This window comes from Alternaria triticimaculans (assembly GCF_023758025.1).
Source record: "Alternaria triticimaculans strain BMP 0046 chromosome Unknown scaffold_20, whole genome shotgun sequence".
In the NCBI taxonomy this organism is placed as follows: domain Eukaryota; kingdom Fungi; phylum Ascomycota; class Dothideomycetes; order Pleosporales; family Pleosporaceae; genus Alternaria; species Alternaria triticimaculans.
The window spans coordinates 12,629-33,785 of NW_026055977.1; the positions used below are offsets into that span (position 1 = coordinate 12,629).

A 21,157-nucleotide genomic window follows, 5' to 3' on the forward strand; every position below is an offset into this window, starting at 1 on the left:
AATTATATAGTATAACTAACACTAATAGTTTAATACTTTTTCTAACTAGTCTTAGAGTAATTTAATTAACTCTTATAGTCTATACTATCTATAATATCTTATATTATATAAAAATAGTCTTATATATACTAATATATATAAAGATTAATAATATAAAGAGAGAGAGTATTTCTAGTAATCTTAAGTTTAGAGATCTTCTCTAGATATACTTTAGCTATATATAGAGTACTCTATAAAACTTTATTATATTAAACTTTCTATAGCTATATAATAATATAAACCTAATAATATTCTTAAGTAAGTTTTAAGAGAAGTAGTTTTATAATAAAGTTCTTTAGCCTACACTTTTTAAGTATATACTCTTTAGTAATATTAGATATATTCTACGTATATAGAATCTTATAGATATTAATATAAGAGTAAGATCTAAAGAGTAATATACTTAAAATAATAATAAGAAGTAAATATATTATTTTAACCTAGCTAATAAATATAATAGTAAAGTTTAGAATAAGATAATTAAAATTCTTAATAGTACGTAGTTCTTAGCCTATTTTAGAGATCTAGTTATTCTAGTAGATATTAAGAGTATTAAAGCTTAGATATCTAAGATAAATTTTCTAAAGAGTATAAATTATACTAATAATATATTAGAAAGTCTATTTAATAAGAAATATATTTCTAATAAAGTATTTACTTTAGATATAGAAGTAATTATAGTAGCTGCGTCTCTAAACCTACTAATAAGAATTAGAAAGTATATAAATAATGTAATTACTAATAACTAAAAACGCTATTATATAAACTAAATTATAAATAGATTTTAAGAAGATAGATTTAATAGAAAAGTAGAATTAATATAGATATTTATAGTAGCTATATTATAGAACGCTATAAGTACTAATTAGAAATTTCTAAAAAACTACTATCTACGTAAGAGTAGCCTCTTATTTAGGTAGTTCTATAGATATAATAAGATACTCTTAGACGCTATAAGCTACTACTCTTTTAGAAAAGATATATTAGCTAATATCTATATAGATTAGAATACGTACTAAAGCGCTATCTTAAGCTCTAGGTTAATAAAGTTTTAAAAGTATAAATACGCGTTTAACACTATAGACGCGTCTAAAGAGAAAGTTAGTAAAGTTCTAATCTATAAGGTTAATATTTCTTATAGTATTTAGCTAAAGTTTAGAGTAATATAATAACTATAGCGTAGTATTAAACGCTAAGCGCAGAAATATTATAGAGTAAATCTAAATTGTAACTTACTATACTATACTAATAAACCTAAGATAGTATAGGTAATTTCTACTCTAGTGTTTATAAGCTATTTATATAGAAACTATAATAAGTATATCTCTCTTTTAAAGATCTACGTAGTTACTATATCTACTATAGACTATTCTATTAAGCGTGCCTAACTAATATATATTATTATCTAGTATTTTAAGTAGCTCTTTAATAGCTACTACTTTTAATATCTAGTACTCTAGATTATAAAGAAGAAAAGTTTAGATAGAGATTACTTTTTATATAGCTAGAGCTTTAAACGTACACTACTAACGTATAGTTATACCTAGATTTAGAAGAATATAGTAGACTAGAATATACTTAAGTTTTATAGTAAAGTAAGTTCTTATCTTATAGGCTATATTAATAAGTATTTATTATTATAGTATTCTAATATATATATTCTTATAATAGACTAAGCTAAAAAGAAAGAAAGATATATAAATTTTCTATATATTACTATTAAAGATAGGTATCTTAAGAAGAAAATACTAAAATTCTTAGCGTATAAGCTATTAAGAGCATATTAAGTTAATATCTAAATACGTTTCTAATAGATATATTTAATATAAGAGAAGGCTCTTAAGTATACTATAGAGAATAATATTTTCTTTATATAGAAGAAGCTAAGTTTAGCTTTATTAGATATAATAAACGTAGTCTCTAGATCTTAAAAACTTACTAAGAAACCTTAATAGTTATTTACGTAGCTATAGATAGAAAAGAAATTAAAGTATATAAAGACTAGAAAAAAGATATTCTACTAAAGAAATTACTAGAAAACTTTAATATATTATAACTAACTAAGAACACTATACGCTAAGGTTAGAAAGATAGATTAGTTAGAGAAACTTACTAAGTAGTTTACTAAAACCTTATATACTAAGTTTTTTACGTACTATTAGATAGTTCTATATTCTAATCTAAATAGTGCGTTTCTAGTAATAACTAAGAATAGTATGCGCTAGGTCTAGAATATTAGTATACGTTCTAGTATAAAAGAGTTTATCTTTAGAAAGAAGAACTCTAGAAGTAGGTTTATTTCTTTCTTTCTAAATATTTATAATATATAGAATTAAGAGTTAAGAGATAAGCTTATAAATCTATAGATAAAAGATAACAAGGTATAGAAAAAAGAAAAGATTTCTTTCTAGTATAATAGTAATTAATAATAACTATTTTTAGTTTAATAGCTTTATTATTACTTTTTATCTTTAGCTATAGATATTAAAACTTTAATGTAGACGTGTATATACGTTTACCTAAGATTAGTAACTTTTAAAGCTTATAACTATACTCTATCTATATATTCTATATACGTATTCTATATATATATTCTAGGTATATATTCTATTTATATATTCTATATATATATTTAATATATATATTCTATATACGTATTAGATATATAGATTCTATAAATATATTTACTATTTATCTATTCTATAAGAGTATTCTATATACAAAGTCTACTATATATACTCTATATATATCTTATATATATATTCTCTATTTATATATTTAATATAGAATTTCTACGTATATACTTATTATATATACTCTATTTATCTATTCTATCTAGTTTCTTTTAAATAGATTTTAGAAATATTTATAAAAAATCTATATAAATTATTTAAGCTAATATTTATATAAGTTATTATAGTTTAGAAAACTATACTTAATATATTAAAGTATAGTTATAACTTATAAGAGTATTCTATAGTATTACTAGTATATATTTTTAATATTTTAGATATACTATATTATAGTAGAATATTAATAGAGAGTAAAGTAATAAAATATAGTTAATTAACTCTATAACATAATCTTAATATAGAGTTATTTTCTAAATACCTTATAGTTACTATAATAAAGAAGTAGAATTATATATATTATATATAGTAAGAGTAATTACTATACCTCTTTTTATAATATTATCTATAGATATAATACTTATATAATAGTAATAAAGGCCTTTTTAGTAAACTTAGAAAAAAGAGTAAAAGATATTATTAAGTAAGCTATAAAGCTATAGAGCTATAACTAGTATAAATATATTATATTTAGTATAATAGTATATACTTAATAGAAATAAACTATAAATAATATAAAGTCTTATAATTAGTTTCTATATAATCTTTATATATAGATAGTATTAGTAGAATATATATATAGATTCTATATATATACTCTATATATAGATTCTTTATATATATTTAATATATATATTCTCTATATATAAACTATATATTTATTTTATATATATATTCTATACTTATACTCTATATAACTATTCTATATACGTATTCTATATATATACTCTTTATATCTATTCTATATACGTATTCTATATCTATACTCTATATAACTATTCTATATACGTATTCTTTATCTATACTCTATATAACTATTCTATATACGTATTCTATATCTATACTCTTTATAACTATTCTATATATATATTTTATATATATACTTTTTATATCTATTCTATATACGTATTCTATATCTATACTCTATATAACTATTCTATATACGTATTCTATATATATACTCTTTATATCTATTCTATATACGTATTCTATATCTATACTCTATATATCTATTCTATATATATATTCTATATATATACTCTATATATTTATTCTATATCTATATTCTATATACATACTCTACATATTTATTCTATATCTATATTCTATATTCTATATTCTATATTTAATAATTTTTTTATAAGTAAAAGATAGTAAATTTAAAAAAAAATGCTAAGACTTTTTATTAACCTAGGTTAATAAGATATCTTAGTAAAAAGTATAGATATTTTTCTTCTTAACTTATCTTAGTAACTACTTAACGTTTTAAGTTAATAATTTAAATACTATATTATATACTATTATACTATAATATTTCTAAAAAAAAAACTTAAAAAAGTTAAAGTTTTTTCTAAAACCTAACTCTAAAGTCTATACTATAATAATAAATATAGATTAGTTATAGTGTCTATTTTTCTAAATACTAGTATAGATATAGTAGGTTTTATAGTGTATAGTAATATTTTATTATAATATAGTAAGTAGAATAATAATAATACTCTACTAGTAGTTATAGTAATAGTAAGAAAGAAGAAATACTAGGCTTTTACCTATCTTTATGCTAGTAATATATATAATAATAGTATTACTATATATAATAGCTTTAATAATATCTTTTTATTTTAGGTAAAATATAGCCTTTTTACTAAAGTTTTTACGTAATAAACTCTTATAGTTATACTAAATACGCTATTATAGATTATTAGTTAGAGTAGAAGGTAGCTAAGTAAAGTAGCTATCTTTACTTTCTTACTTAAACTCTAAGATAGAGTACTATTTAATAGAGACTTTAAATTAAGATTTTATATATTTAAATTTCTTATAAAATATAGTAATAATAGTCTAACTATAGATAGTAGTTTCTATTCTAGTAAAGTAGTCTACTTATATTTTATATTTCTCTACGTCTATAGTACTTACTATTTTATTAATCTTTTCTAGCATAAGCTTTTAGAGTATATACTTATCTATATTAAACTTTTATCTAAATATAATAATAAGATGCTATATTATATTAATACTAATATAGTACTTTATTTACTATTTAGTAACTTTAATAATAATACTAGATAGACGCTAGAAGTTAGTTAGTTACTAACTATCTTTATTAGTCTAAAGAAGACTACTAGTAGCTTAAGAAAGATATAGTTCTTTAAAACTAGTTAGTGCTATATACTAGAAAAGAATATAAAAAAGTTAAATAAGCTAAAGATACTACACTAATAAGCTACTAATAGAGTAGAGAAGAAACTAATATATAATCTTAATAGTCTTATCTATATTATACTCTTTATAGTACTATAGTATAATAGTAATAAGTCTATTATATAAAAAGATATTATAAAGTTCTTTATTACTTAGATTTTTATAGTATATACTAAGTAGTTCTATATCTTACGCTAGCTAGCTACTAGTAGTATATATAAAAGTAAAAAGAAAGTTTAGAAATCTCTAAACACTATCTAAGTAAGTTTTAATCTAGATAGCGTTCTAAAGATTATTAAGAAGAACGTTCTTACGCTAAGTGTAAATAGAGTCTAGTAGTTATTTATAGATAAAGATAGATTATAACACTAAAGTAAGTAATTTAGAATTAAATAGTCTAAATTCTATATTATAGTTACTTAGGTTTTTAATAATATTATTCTATAGAATAGATAGTATAAACCTTTAGTCTAGTATAAGTGTAAGCTTATATATAAAAGTAGTAGCCTCTTTATATATATTATAAACTATAGATATATACTTAGAGAGTATTATATAAATACTATAAAAAGTTATAGTATTACTATTCTAGTTTATAAAGGCGTTAAGATTCTCTTTATATTAGAAGTAGCTTAGATACTAAGTAGTATTAATAAGCTAATATATAGAGGTTTAGTACTTTTATATTAGATAGTTATAGATCTAGTTCTTAAAAAGGTTTATAGTATTTTAGTTACTATAATTATTTCTATAGCTTTAAGCTATAATAGCCTTACTCTTTTAGATTAATAGGTATATTTTACTCTTATTAATAGCACTATTTATATTTACTTCTTTTTATACTAGGTAAAGTATAGTAAATAATTCTCTAAACTTTTAAATACTAGCTAGGTAAACTATCTTCTTTAGCGTACTAATATCTATAGTAAAGTTATATACTTTACGTAGTCTCTAACACTTCTAGAAAATATATTAGAAGCTAGTAGTAATAATAAGTAGATACTTAAACTTATTCTAAAGAGATATATATTTAATAAAAGTAAGCTAGAATTTATAGTATTATTATTCTAGAGCTTTTAGATTAGTATAGTTATATCTTATATTAAGTAAGAGAAAGACTTTATAGTAACTATCTAGTTACTTAACTACGCGCTTCTACGCTTATTATTATATAGTAGATAGTATAAGCTAGCTAGAACTAGGCTTCTTAGATACTAGTATCTAGAATAAAAAGATAAAGATCTTTTATAGAGAAAGAGCGTATTAAAGTAACTTATTCTAGTACGCCTTAAGTAGATATATAGATATATATTACTTATTCTTTTATATTATATAGATATAGATATAGCGTAACACTTTAGTTATTAAATTCTACTAAGTATATACTATACTCTTAACTATATTATATAGATAGAAAAAAGATAGCTTAGTTACCTATATTAGTGTATTAGTTAAAGTATACGCCTCTTTCTAAGTTTATAGTAGTATCTCTAGAAAGTATATATAGAATAGCTATAAGCTAGTTTATATACTTAGCACTAAGAGTATAGCTATAAGCTAGACTTAATATTTTTTCTTTATCTATACCTCTACTTTCTATAGTTATTCTTCTATATTATAGAGTACACTATTATTATAACTTAGTAAAGCTATAAGTAGTAGCTTAATATACTATAGCTAGACGCTTAGAGAGATATATTTATTATTATATTTATTTACGTTAGAGGTAGAGCTACGCGCCTATATTAGTAGAGGCTTATTTCTAGTATAAGTAAAGTATATTACTTTAAAAAAGTATTATATAGTAGTATTAGTGTCTATAGATACGCTTCTAAAATAGTGTTAAGTAGATATAGTTTATATATACTCTTATAGTAAAGAAGTACTTTAGATTTTACTAGCTATATAAATACTATAAGTCTTTTATAAGTACTTCTTTATATTTTTATTAGTACTCTTTTAGATAGTAATATACTTATATATACTATATATATAGCTTTTATATATAAAGAGATACTTAATTTATAGAAGTAGCTATTTATTAAACTAGATAAAAGAGAACTTATTATAATTAGCTTTTAATAGATATAATACTTTAAAAGTAAGAGCTTCTACTTATATACTAGTATATTACTTTACCTTAATATTATAACTATAATACTTATTAAGATAGATCTTAACACTATATAGTAGTATAACTTTTAGATAAAAAAAGTAGATAAAAATACTATAGTTAGTATTTAAAATAAATATATTAAGTAGAGTAGATATAATATAACACTAGTGTAAATAGATAAAGAGATTAGGTAATAATATTATAGTAAAACGTATTAGAGGCTATTATTAAGAAAAGAATAAAGTCTTTTAATTTATATAGAGAAGAAAACTAGCTCTAAAGTAGTATAATAAAGCTATTCTATTATACTCTAAGAATATATAAAGTAGACGCCTCTTTATCTAAGTTATAGAAAATTATACTACTACTAGTAGCTCTATTACTTTAGTTTATATATAGTTAGAAATACTAGCTAAATTAATTTTATATATTAAGTAGCGCTTAGATTCTTAGAGGCTAGGTATTCTAAAATCTAAGCTCTAGCGTTCTTAGCGTTCTTAGCGTTACCTATACTATAGATACTAGATAGTATCTTATACTTAATAGTATATACTATCTCTATTATATATATATATACTAACTAATATAGCTATATAGCTATAAAAGCTTAATTTTATTCTAGTCTCTATTAGTAAAGATAATAATATTAGTTTACTAGTCTAGAATACTTTTATAATATTAAAACTCTATATAGTAGTATTCTACGTTCTACTAGATATAGTAGAGCCTATCTAGACCTTTCTTATATACTCTCTAGATAATATAATCTACTAGATCTATTAATAAGTTAGTAAGAAATAACTTTTAAAGTATATTTAGTAGGTTTATAATAATTCTTAAGTAAATATAGAATGCGCCTTTACTAATCTAACTAATAAGAACTATAAGCATCTCTCTAAGTATATACGTAATAAAATAACTATAAAATAAGTAAATAAGTACCTAAAGAATTAACTAGATTATACGTTAGTAGAAATAGTAGTAAATTTCTAGAATATAGTTACTATAAAAATAAATAAAATTACGTATTCTAATTATAAGCTTAAGTACTAGAATATAGCTAAGATATTTAAGTATATAGATATTAGTAAGGTAGCTAAAATAATTAACTATATAAAGGTAGTTACTATAGTTAACTATTTATAAGAATAGAAAGTAGTTCTAGGTATATAAAAGTAGTTATATTAAGAAGGTTTCTATTTATTTATAACTATAGAATTAACTAGATATAATATTATAGATATAACTACTAGAGTAGAAGATATAACTACTAGACTAAGTAATAATATAGATATAGTTTCTAATATATAAAATAACTAGCTAGTGTTATTCTAGACTAACGTAAGTAGAATATTAACTAATATACTAACTATAAGTAAAGTTAAAGAAATCTAGAGATTAGTTATAACTATATAAAAGAGAGAAACTATAGATATACTTAGTAATATATAGTATTACTAGAATATATTAATACTTTACACTAAATATAAATATCTAGAATATCTTTTACGTAGTAGAATTAATCTAAAAAGTATATAAGAGTAGAGTGTAGTAATAGTAGTATAAAAGTAGCTATTTACTAAGATTAGTAGCGTTATACTTTATATATAGAATAGATAGTTAGAATATAGAAAGTAATAGTTTATACTCTAAGAGAGATTTAGAGTAGAAATCTTTATCTTACTACTAAGAGGTAGAGTGCTAAATTTATTTATTAAATAGAGACTAATTACGCATTTATAGAACTAGATAAATATAGTTATAATCTATAATAGTAATACTATAGAGATAGTAAAGGTTATAAAACTAATCTTTATAAGTTATATAAAAGTAGAGTCTCTACTAATATAACTTCTACTAAAGTCTATTAAGAAGTCTAACTTTATTAATTAAACTTTTATAAATCTACTTATCTTTAGTTAAGATATATAATAGAACTTTAAAGTAGTCTAGAACTTAATAGATAATATAAGTTAGTCTAATTTACTAGCGTAAATAGTAGTAATATAAGAGAATAGATAATTCTAGATATACTTTACTATTAAAATTCTATTAATTTATATATATAAATAGGTAGATTCTTATAGGCGTAAAAGGTTAGATTAATTTAGTAATATCTAGAGATTTATATATATACACTATTAGAACTTTACCTAGTAATATCTAGAAATTTATAGGTATAGAACGTTAAATTTTATTCTAGAAATATAGAAGTAATCTAATAGTATAGTTTCTATTTATAAAGTAGTAGAAAATAAGTCTAGAAGTTATAATACTTGCGCTATTAGTATACTTCTAGAGTTAGCTTATAGTATTAACTATACTTCTAGAGTTAGCTTATAGTATTAAATATACTTCTAGAGTTAGCTTACGCTACTAGCGTAGTTCTATATATAGCTTATAGTATTAAGTATTCTTTTAGAGTTAGCTTACACTATTAAGTATTTTTCTAAAGTTAGCTTACGCTATAGAGCATACTTTCTAGGTATAATTATAGTAGAGAATATACTTCTAGAGCTAGCTTATAGTATTAAATAAGCTTTTAGAGTTAGCTTATAGTATTAAATAAGCTTCTAGAGTTAGCTTAAGCTATAAGACTAGTACTAGAATATAAAGGTATATAAACTAAATTTTATAAAATTTAATAGTAAAAGTTATAAACCTAATAAAGTTAGACTAAAGAAAGTAACTACGTAATAAAAAGTACTTTATAATATAATATTACACGTAATATACGCTACGTAGAGTAGACTTAAAAATATAATATATATAGAGAATAAGAAGTAATAGACTATAACGTAGATACTATTATTAGAACTAGTATAGTATAGTTAATAAGGCGCTATATAAGCTAGCGCTATAGAATAAACTATAAAAGTTATAGACTAAAGAATTTAAGTAGATAATACTAATAAGACTAGTATAACTAGTAATAATATATTATAGTATATAAGACTATAGAAGTAGAATAAACCTAACTTAGACTCTAAGCTTTTATTTAAGTAGATAGATTAGGCTATCTAAGCCTAAAGTTATCTAAGATAAAAGATAATAGATATAAAATAGCTACTTTATATATCTCTAGAATAGAATAGACTATATATAATATTATATACCTAGCTTCTTAGATAGAAGAGAGATTTACTATATTATATAGAAGAAAACCTATATATAATAAGCCTTTTACTAGTATCTTTTTAGGTAGACTATTAAATTATTAGTTACTATTACGTTTTTTATTATATAGCGTAGCTATACCTTAAGCGCCTTTTACTTAGATATAGTAGCCTTCTAATATAGCTTTTTAATATAGCCTTTTAGTATAGCCTTTTAGTATATTCTACCTATTTTTTACTAAAACGTAGAAGCCTTTTACTAGAGCTTTACGCTATATAGTATTATTTAAAGCCTTTTTATAGCTTATTATAATATTATTATATAGCCTAACGCTATAATTTAAAAGCCTTTTACTAGTAGAGTAGAGCCTTTTACTATACACTATACTATTTTAGATTTAGTATAGAATAAATACTTTAACTAGTTTTTATAGCCTTTAGGTATAGAAGTTAGAATTCTAATATAGTTAGTACGTTCTTATAGGTAGTATATAAGATAGTATATAAGATAGTATATAAGATAGCTTTATTAGTAAGTTTATTTCTATTTATTATATATAAGATAGTGTATAAAATAGTATTATTATAATATAATTTTTTATTAGTATATTATATAATATAATTAATAAGTTATTATATAAGATAGCTTAATTAGTAAATATATTTCTAGTAGTAGAGTATAAAATAGATTATAAGATAGCTTTATTAGTAAATATAACTTTAGTAATAAAATATAAGATAATATATAAGATAGCTTTATTAGTAAATATATTTTTAGTAATAATATAAGATATAATATTAAATAGTATTAGTTATTAATTATTAAATAATAATAAATTATTTTAGCTAGTAAGTAAGATATTATATAAAATAGCTTTATTATAAATATATTTTTTAGTATAAAATATAATATACTAGATAAGATAGCTTTATTAGTAAATATTCTTTAATTTATAAAATATAAAATAGTATATAATATAGCGTTATAAGTAAATATCTTTTAGTAGTAATATATAAGATAATAAATAAAATAGCGTTATTAGTAAATATCTTTTATTAGTATAATATAAGATAGTATAAAAGATAATATATAAGATAAAATTATTTATAAATTATCTAAGATAGTAAACTATATATTATATAAGATAGTGTTAGTATAAATCTTTCTATTAGTAAAGTATAAAATATTATATAAAATAGTGTTATTAGTAAAATATAAAATAATAAATATATATTATATAAAATACTTTTATTAGTAAATATCTTTTTATTAGTAGAATATAAGATAGTATATAAAATAATATTATTAGTAAAATATAAGATAATAAATAAATATTATATAAGATACCTTTCTTAGTAAATATTTTTTAATTTATAAAATATAAGATTATGTAAAAGATAGCGTTATTAGTAAATATTATTTACTACTAAAATATAAGATACTATATAAGATAGTGTATAAAACAATATATAAGATAGTATTATTTAGAAATTATCTTTTATTACTAAATTATATAAAATAGTAAATATAATATTATATATAATAGTGTTATTAGTAAATATCTTTTTATTAGTAAGATATAAAATAGTATATAAAATAGTATTATTTATATATTATTATATCTTAGTAAATTATTTAAAATAGTAAAGAAGCTATAAAATAAGATAGTGTTACTAATAAAATCTAAATTATTAGTAAAATATAATATACTATATAAGATAGTGTTATTTATAAATTATTTTGTATTAGTAGATTATTTAAGATAGTAAAGAAGATACTATATAAGATAGCGTTATTAGTAAAAAATAAATTATTAGTAAAATATAAGATAGTTTATAAAATAGTGTTATTTATAAGTTATTTTATATTAGTAGATTATTTAACATAGTAAAGAAGATACTATATAAGATAGCGTTATTAGTAAAAAATAAATTATTAGTAAAATATAAGATAGTTTATAAGATAGTGTTATTTATAAATTATTATATCTTAGTAAATTATTTAAGATAGTAAAGAAGCTATAAAATAAGATAGTGTTACTAATAAAATCTAAATTATTAGTAAAATATAATATACTATATAAGATAGTATTATTTATAAATTATTTTATATTAGTAGATTATTTAAGATAGTAAAGAAGATACTATATAAGATAGCGTTATTAGTAAAAAATAAATTATTAGTAAAATATAAGATAGTTTATAAGATAGTGTTATTTATAAGTTATTTTATATTAGTAGATTATTTAAGATAGTAAAGAAGATACTATATAAGATAGCGTTATTAGTAAAAAATAAATTATTAGTAAAATATAAGATAGTTTATAAGATAGTATTATTTATAAATTATTTAAGATAGTAAAAATAATACTATATAAGATAGTGTTACTAATAAAAACTAAATTATTAGAAAAATATAATAAACTATATAAAATAGTATTATTTATAAATTATTTTATATTAGTAGATTATTAAAGATAGTAAAAAAGATACTATATAAGATAGCGTTATTAGTAAAATAAACTTTATTAGTAAAATCTAAGATAGTATAGAAGATACTATATAAGATAGTATTATTTATAAATTATTTTTTATTAGTAAATTATTTAAGATAGTAAAGTAGCTATTATATAAGATAGCGTTATTAGTAAATATCTTTTTACTACTAAAGTATAAGATTATATATAAAATATTATATAAAATACTATTATTTATATATTCTTTTATATTAGTAATTTATTTAATATAGTAAATAAGATATTATATTAAATAGTATTATTTATAAATAATTTAAGATACTAAGTAAAATACTATATAAGATAGCTTTGCTATTATATAAACTTTTAGTAGTAAGATAAAAGATATAATATAAAAAAACCTAATTAGTAAATATCTACTTATTAGTAAAATATAAGATAGTAAATAAGAAAGTATTATCTATATATTATATTTTAGAACGTAATTATTTAAGAAAGTAAATAAACTATTATATAAGATAGCTTTATTACTAAATATCTTTTTATTAGTAGAATATAAGATAGTATATAAAATACTATATAAGATAATATATAAGATAGTGTATAAGATAGTATATAAGATAATATATAAGATAGTGTATAAAATAGTATATAAGATAATATATAAAATAGTATATAAGATAGTATATAAGATAGTTATATTTATAGATTATATAGAGTTCTACTATAGAATAAGGTTTCTAAATATATATAAGCTAGTATACTAAGATTATAGTAGTTAGAAGCTAAATTAAAGTAGTTATATTAGCTCTTAAACTAGCTAATTAATATATACTAAATTATCTCTATTAGCTAAGAAATATTCTCTTTATATAGTATATATATTACTTAATATATAATTACTAATATAATATAACTAATAATTAATACTATTATAAAAGTAAAATAACTTTATATATATACTAGAATCTATATAATAATAGTTTATTATTCTCTATTCTAATAAAGTTAGAACTTTTACTAATATTATCTATATAAGCTTTGTTAATTACGTTATTAGAGCTATACCTAAGAAAAGAAGTACTATTATAGTACTAATCTAAATAGCTAATTAGATAGCGCTAAGCTACTAAGTAAGTAGCTTTATAATTACTAAAATTTCTACGTAAATATAACCTATTATACGCTCTTTAAGCTACGTTCTTATCTTAGCCTAACTCTATACTATTAGCAATACGTAGTAAATATACTAATTACGTATACCTATCTTCTCTACTAGTTGTCTCTGTAATAAGTATATAGAAATAGCTTTATAAGCAAAGTTTTGTCTATAGACCTATAGCGATAGTAAACCTCGCGGTTCTCGGCAACAAGATCTAACCCTAGCACGAAAGACACGACGCGACGCGACATAGAGGCGGAGCACGTCTAGGAAGCTGGTGCCAATCCATCTCTACTCCTTCTCGAAGACTGCCCACGTCAACCTGCGCTTTTGTCGTCCTGAAAGGAACCCACCGCAACGCCGATGCGCCGCCCAACAGGCCGCATATCGCTCTCAAAGCGCCTGAGGACAACGCCGATGCGCCAGGTGGGCTTCGCGCAATCCTCAACCCAGCCTGCTCGCGGTATCCCATTCCATGTGTCTGCTCCGCAAAGAACCAGGCCTTCGTTGGGCTGAGGCTAAAACAAGGCCGTTGATGATTTTATGGATGCGCGCGAGCGTCTAGGCATCGACTTCGTGGAGCTCGAAGCGCGGGGCGTTGTCGCATACCTCGAGGCCGGCGTTATCGGCCATCGCGCCGCTCGCAGTTGTATTCGAGCTGCTGATTGAATTCAGAGCCGGGGCTGTCTTTGATAACGGGTTTGCGGTGTGCGTTGGAGGCGTGAGGATTGCGCTGCACGATGCGCGTGGAGAATGCGAGGTTGTGTTGGAGGATGACGTTGTGGAGCTTTCGCGGACCGGAAGGTCCGGCCGCGGCAGACTGGACCACAGCAGGCGAGCGGGCCAGCCACTTGCGACGCCCTTTTCTATACGCAAGTTCGCCGCGGTACCGGGCTTTGCGATGTCCGGCAGCTCGCAGTCGGTCCGCTTCTGACGTTGATTCGCGTGTTTCGAAGAACACCACTTCACGGACTGTGCTTGCGCCACGGCCTGAGTCACAAGCTAATCGCGTCAGAGGTGCCCTAAAGCCACCATGAGAACCGGCGGCGTGGCTGTGCGCCCCCAAAGGTCGCGCGATTGAAAGGGCGCACTTTCCTTGTGCGCAGCGCTTGACAATACTACCGACAAACGACACCAACGATTGGATTGGTCTATGCGAAGCCGTTCTATGCGCGTCGCATCCAGACACAATGGACGAGAGGCTGGCGTGAGTCATCGTCACTCATATCTCGCCGCCATCATGGCCCTCGTAGGTAAATATACAAGAGGCGGTCGGTGATCGCACATTGAGTCACACAACGCCCTCTCGACTCCGAACGATGCCACTCCAATTCTGGAGGTCGCCTGGCCAGGGCTCCAAGGATACCGACCCACTGCTCGAGGCAGCATTTCCTCCGCGACTGGGGGAAGACTGCCTGAAGATCGACGACGAGGACAGCGATGATGATAGCGACGAAGACGAGGACGAAGAAGTGAAGGAGACTCGTGCCGAGCGGTTGCGCCAAACCGGAGGCTGGCTTGGCTACCTGAAAGACTTTACCATCTTCCTGCCTTACGTCATACCCAAACGAGACGTCAAAGTACAGATATGTCTACTCATCTGCCTCGTCACGATTGCGATGCAGCGCGTCCTGCAAGTCGCCATCCCATACGTCCTTGGAGTGATTGCGGACAAAGTCACGCACGGATCGATACCTATTCGAGAACTCCTCGTCTTCCTTCTCTTGGACCACCTCAACAGCGAGTCGGGATTGATCTTCGTTCAGGAGCTGTCCAAGATACCCATCAAGCAGTTCTCGTACAAGCAGTTGACCAACGCTGCGTTCAGCCATGTCATGTCGCAGTCTATCGACTTTCATTCTACACAAGATTCAGCCGAAGTTATGAAAGCCGTTGAGCAAGGCGAAGCGTTGGGCAATGTCCTGGAGATGGTGGTCATTGAGATCTTGCCGACCTTGATCGACGTCGTCGTTGCTTGTACTATCTTCTACCGGAAGTTCACTCCGGCGGTGGGCATGGTCCTGCTTGGCGCATCAATCGCCTTCCTGGCTGCCGAAGCCTTGTCTTCACGGTTCACAACCGGCCTCCGGAGAATAGTGACGAAGGCTGAGCGGATCCAGATACGGAAGATGCACCAAGCGATTCAAGGTTGGCAAACTGTGGCGTACTTCAACCAGTTCAAGAGGGAGGCCAGTTTACTCTCAAGTGCTGTAGGCGACCACATGAGGGCAAGGACACGTTTCGAAGTACGAGAAGCGCTGATCAAGGCTGTTGTTGAGCTGCTAGTACCGACTACCTTCTTCGCCCTGGCTTACCTCATCCTCCAGCGCATTGCTGCGGGCACGGCATCCCCGGGAGACTTCGTCTTCTTTCTCACATACTGGGACTCCATTATCTACCCGCTGAAATTCTTGACCGATCATGTCCGGTGGCTGGTGCGTGACTTTGTGGACGCGGAACGAGTTCTTCACCTTCTGCAAACCCAGCCAACAGTCACCGACGCACCCGAAGCCTACCCGCTCGCGGTACAGGATGGCGAAGTCCGATTCAAAGACGTGTCTTTCAAGTACGACTCCAGCCGCTACGCACTTCGAGACGTATCGTTCACGGCGTCGCCGGGTCAGACCGTCGCTCTCGTAGGCCAAACCGGGGCCGGCAAATCGTCGATTCTCAAACTCCTCCTACGTCTACACGACGTCACGTCCGGTAGCATCACCATCGCCAAGCAGAACATCCGACACGTCACACTGGGATCACTTCGAGACGCCGTAAGCGTGGTTCCACAGGCACCTACGTTCTTCAACACCTCAATCATGGAGAACGTGCGATACGCACGCGACACCGCGACCGACGAAGAGGTCTACGAAGTGTGTCGTGCAGCCGCGATTCACGACACAATCATGCGCTATCCCAAGGCTTATAATACGCACGTCGGCGAGCGCGGTGTCAAGCTGTCGGGTGGCGAGGCGCAAAGACTTGCGATTGCGAGGGCGCTTCTCAAGGACGCACCGATAGTTCTGCTGGATGAGGCAACGAGTGCGGTGGATACGGTCACAGAGAGGCATATCAAGACAGCACTTGAGAAGCTCAAAGAGGGAAGGATTGTGATTGTCATCGCGCATCGATTGAGTACAATTGTAGATGCGAGCTCCATTCTGGTCCTGCATGAGGGGAGTGTCGTAGAGAGGGGAACGCACGAAGAGTTGTGCAAACAGAAAGGGCGGTATTATGAACTGTGGGAACAGTCATGAAGGTCTTCATATCGCGCCGTACCAATAAGATAACGGAGAAGGGCCTCGTGAAGGTTTCCTAGGGTGTTACCGAAGTATCGGAAGCATCGGAAGCATCGGAATGTCATATACGGGATAGCACCACAACGTAAAATAGCCTCAAGGTGACCTTCAGGTAATTGCAATGGTCGCGATCGGGCGATGTACCCAAGAACAAGGCGCAGCAGAAAGAGCATCCGTCATAAGCCCGTAGTATTCATAGTTCTTACCTTCATCAAGACCCGGAGCTGCTCGGCAGACGCGACGCGACGCGTTCCTGAGCGCCGAGCATGTCCCACAAACTAATGCCGGTACAATTCCTCACATCCACCACGAACGTACTCGCCATGTACACACATCGCATCGCGCATGGCGGTTCACCGCATCGCTCACCGGACTGCTGCTTCTCGAAGGTTTCGTTGAGCTTTAGTGCAGCGCAGGCGAAAGTATCGAGCGCAAGGCGGTGTCATAGCGCCCCTCCAATTCCCAACTTCATCGCGACCACATGCGATGGCCAACATGCGCAACAATCGCATGACCGAGAAGATCACAATTTCGATGCTGCGGATCTGCCCCGCAATGTCTGATTTTGGGATCCCAATACCAAGGTCTAGGTCGTAAGCCGGTGCTGATGTCATCAGACCAGTACACCAAGACCGCGCTCGTGGGTGCACCGCCCATTCGATCGCAATACTCTACAGGTCGGGGTGAAGTGTCGGTACAAATCTCCCGCTTCATCAGAACCTTCTGCGATGTTGGATGGTGTGATGGTAAAGTTCAGGTGGTAATCCGGTGCTTACTAGCGGCCAGCACGGTGTAGCCGGCATCAACCGCTGGCATGGCATCGTGAAGATGGTACGACCACCATAAAAGCCATCACGTCGCCCGTGTTGATATCGGTACAACTTACAGTTCCTTCGCTTCCATCACCACAGACCTGCAACGAACGCTCAACGCCTCAAACCACTCACTCAAACAACCAACTCAATTCACCATGCGTTTCGCTCTCTCTACCATCGCCGCCGTCGGTACCCTCAGCAGCCTCGTCGCAGCTGACAACATCTACACCTACACCAAGCCCGGATGCTCCGGATGCGCCTTCTTCTTCAAGGACATCGACCACAACATCTGCGCCGTGTCCATCACAGCAAACGCAACTGACATTGCCGATGCCATCGCCAAGGGCGTAACCACCGTCCAGTCCGGCAAGCTCGAAGGTACGTCTACACATGCTCTAACCTCACGCAAAAGCCACATCGTACTAACACACCATCTGCAGTACAAGAATGTGGCGAGAAGCGATTCATTGCCTGGGACGAGGGCCCCGAGTCCAACGACGATGGCCTGCTCCAGTGCGGTAATATCGACCAGAAGCTTCGCATCACTGAGACTTCGACTTGCATCACTGGTGGCAACTTCCACGGTTTCAGCTGGACCGAGCCTGGTTCGGACGGCAGCGACTCCAACTCCAAGAGGCAGACTGATGACGCTGATGATGTTTGGAAGTGCACCGGTTCCACTCAGCCCGACGGTGTGTACCTCGGTGGAAAGCACTACCAGGTCAAGGGAATCGACCAGGCGGATGCGGACGCGTTGATGGATATGGCTTGGAACGACAACACAGATGTTCCCTCTGACTTTGAGAAGTACGCCTTCACTCCTGGCATGTAGGTTTGAAGCGGAGGAAGCGGGAGAGATCGGGGGTGCATAGCGCCTCCTTGTTCCATCCCCCCCTTTGGATGAGAAGTCTTGCAGGTCGGGCCACAGAGGCTGGAGGAGAATTCCTAGGAGTTATTAGTAGTTGCAGGTCGTCCCTAATACATTCTATACCTCACGACCACGTGCTACTTAACACCCGCCGACGATGCTCCATATCATCTTCCGTTCGTATCGATCGATCGACAAGTCTCGAGCTTGCTGCAATAGCTATCACGATAAGACAATCCGCTGGCGATAGATGACCACTTGACGCGACATTACACAAACCCCGCTCGTGCGCGTCTTCCGACGAGCGAACTACGCTCACATAGAACAGAACGACAAGCACAATGTAGACTTCGCAATTAATATCACACTTGCGCAAGACGTAGCGCCACGTCGCAAAATGAATGTGTTATTAAAGTTCTACTGTGAGACCCTTCGTAAGGGTACAAGTCTGGCTATCGAATGGGGTAGAATGACCCCTTGGCTCAGAACAGCCCCTTAGGCTTTCCGTCCTTCTCAGGGTCTTCGTACTTCGTCTGCGGAACTTCTGTATGCAAGCCAACACAGTTCTGCCCTTCGTAAGTTCCGTTGAATTGAACTTCTTTACCGGACTTCGTCTTCTAGTACGACACAAAAGCCATGCGCATCCTTGTTTCCACCACCGTGGTAACGGCCTTAAACTTAGACTTGGGTGGACATCTTAGGGGCATCTTGACTTCCCACTTCCGCCTCGTGATAGTCGTCTTGCCCTATGCATACCTCCCGCTGACTGTGACAGTTATGCCTACCGAGTCGGTTAGGTTAGGGACGAGTTGTACATGGGCTTAAGGTGTGGAGACGGAATACAAAGGGAGGTGTGACTAGGTTATGGGCATGAGTAAGGTACGTGAGGGTGATGCATAACGCTACGTTGCAAATGAGTGTCCTTGATGTCCTACCCTAGAAGCCTTCTTATACCACCCCTCGCATACAGTGAACTATCACTTGTTCTCGGCCTTCTTCTTCTCGGCCACGTAGTCGCCATACGAAGACACAGTGCTCAAACTAGCACAACTCTGCCCCTCATAAACGCCCTTAAGCTTCACTTCCTTCCCCCCCTCCTCCGTCTTCCAGTATAACACAAACGGCATGCGAAACCTAGTCTCCACCACCGAAGCCGTGCAAATCGTAGCCGACTTAGGCGGGCACTTGAGCACCACCTTCGCCTCCCACTTCTGCTTCGTGATATTCGTAGTGCCCCACGACATCCTCGTATCCAGCGTCGTACTAAGGCCCACCTTGCCCTCCGCAATCAGCGGCACCCCGCAACTAAACTCGACCGAAGCCGTGACAGAAAGCCCAACCTCCGAAGTGAAGGTCGACTAGATTTCCGTCTCCTTGCTAATCGTCACCTCCTGCGTCGTCTCAATATCCAAATAGTTCATCGCTGTTTGCTAGGCTATTTCCTTAGAGCGGGGCGACGTAAGGATCTCCGGATGCTGCTCGTCATACTCGATCCTAGCGAACTTCAACGGCTCCATCTCGAACGTGAACCAGTGGTCGTCGTAGATCTTGTCCGAGTCCGACAAACAACCTAGTTCAGGCTTACTATAAGTCCTCGAGAAGACATTGCCATTTCCCGCAGGGGAGTGCAGACGGAACTGCTTGTTTCGCACGCCCGTGCCTTAGGTCTGTGCGAGGTCGAAATATTAGTCTAGGTATAAACCTGGCGGGCTGCAGGTGCCTACCTCGCCGTTTCCGCCGTTTGCGCCGTTGCGGTAGTTTGCCCAGAGGGCGCGGCCCGTGTAGGCGCTTACGATAAGGTAGAGGCCGGCGTTCTCGTCTTTGCCCGGCTTGATGTACCAGTAGTGGTCGTCGTAGGTTACTGTGCTGTCGTAGTGGCTCAGATAGTTAGTACCGCGCTCGTTGCTTATAAGGGCCCGTCGCGAGGACATGTTGAGGATGCGGGTGCGGACTTCTAGGGGTGGGATGCCGTCGGCGGAAGTCATCTTAAATAGCTTGAATTGGGCAGTGATAAAATCGAGAAGAAGACCTTAGTCGTTTTGGATTTGACACTTCAGGAGCTAAGCGAGAATAATCTGGAGCGGATAACGACTCTGTACTAAAGTTGCAGTACTTTATGTACCCCGAAGGTACCTAGAGGGCTCGTCGCATTAACAGTCCCTTTTTCCGTTTCAGAACTAGCTCGCGATGCTTTTTTCAAGCTTTCAAACCGGTCAG

The 21,157-nt window shown here is 31.1% G+C and overlaps 3 protein-coding genes across 3 annotated transcripts; 2 read left to right on the forward strand and 1 right to left on the reverse strand.

Moving 5' to 3' along the window:
- Positions 1–15,283: 15,283 nt before the first annotated feature.
- On the forward strand, positions 15,284–17,215 carry J4E78_009317 (uncharacterized protein; the record flags this gene model as incomplete). Its single annotated transcript, XM_049369910.1, has 1 exon — positions 15,284–17,215. One exon carries the CDS (start codon positions 15,284–15,286, stop codon positions 17,213–17,215), a length of 1,932 nt encoding a protein of 643 aa, XP_049218219.1.
- Positions 17,216–18,227: 1,012 nt separating this feature from the next.
- On the forward strand, positions 18,228–18,904 carry J4E78_009318 (uncharacterized protein; the record flags this gene model as incomplete). Its single annotated transcript, XM_049369911.1, has 2 exons — positions 18,228–18,450; positions 18,513–18,904. 2 exons carry the CDS (start codon positions 18,228–18,230, stop codon positions 18,902–18,904), a joined length of 615 nt encoding a protein of 204 aa, XP_049218220.1.
- Positions 18,905–20,370: 1,466 nt separating this feature from the next.
- On the reverse strand, positions 20,371–20,871 carry J4E78_009319 (uncharacterized protein; the record flags this gene model as incomplete). Its single annotated transcript, XM_049369912.1, has 2 exons — positions 20,371–20,577; positions 20,665–20,871. The coding sequence occupies 2 exons, from the start codon at positions 20,869–20,871 to the stop codon at positions 20,371–20,373; spliced, it is 414 nt and encodes a 137-aa protein (XP_049218221.1).
- Between the last annotated feature and the right edge of the window lie 286 nt (positions 20,872–21,157).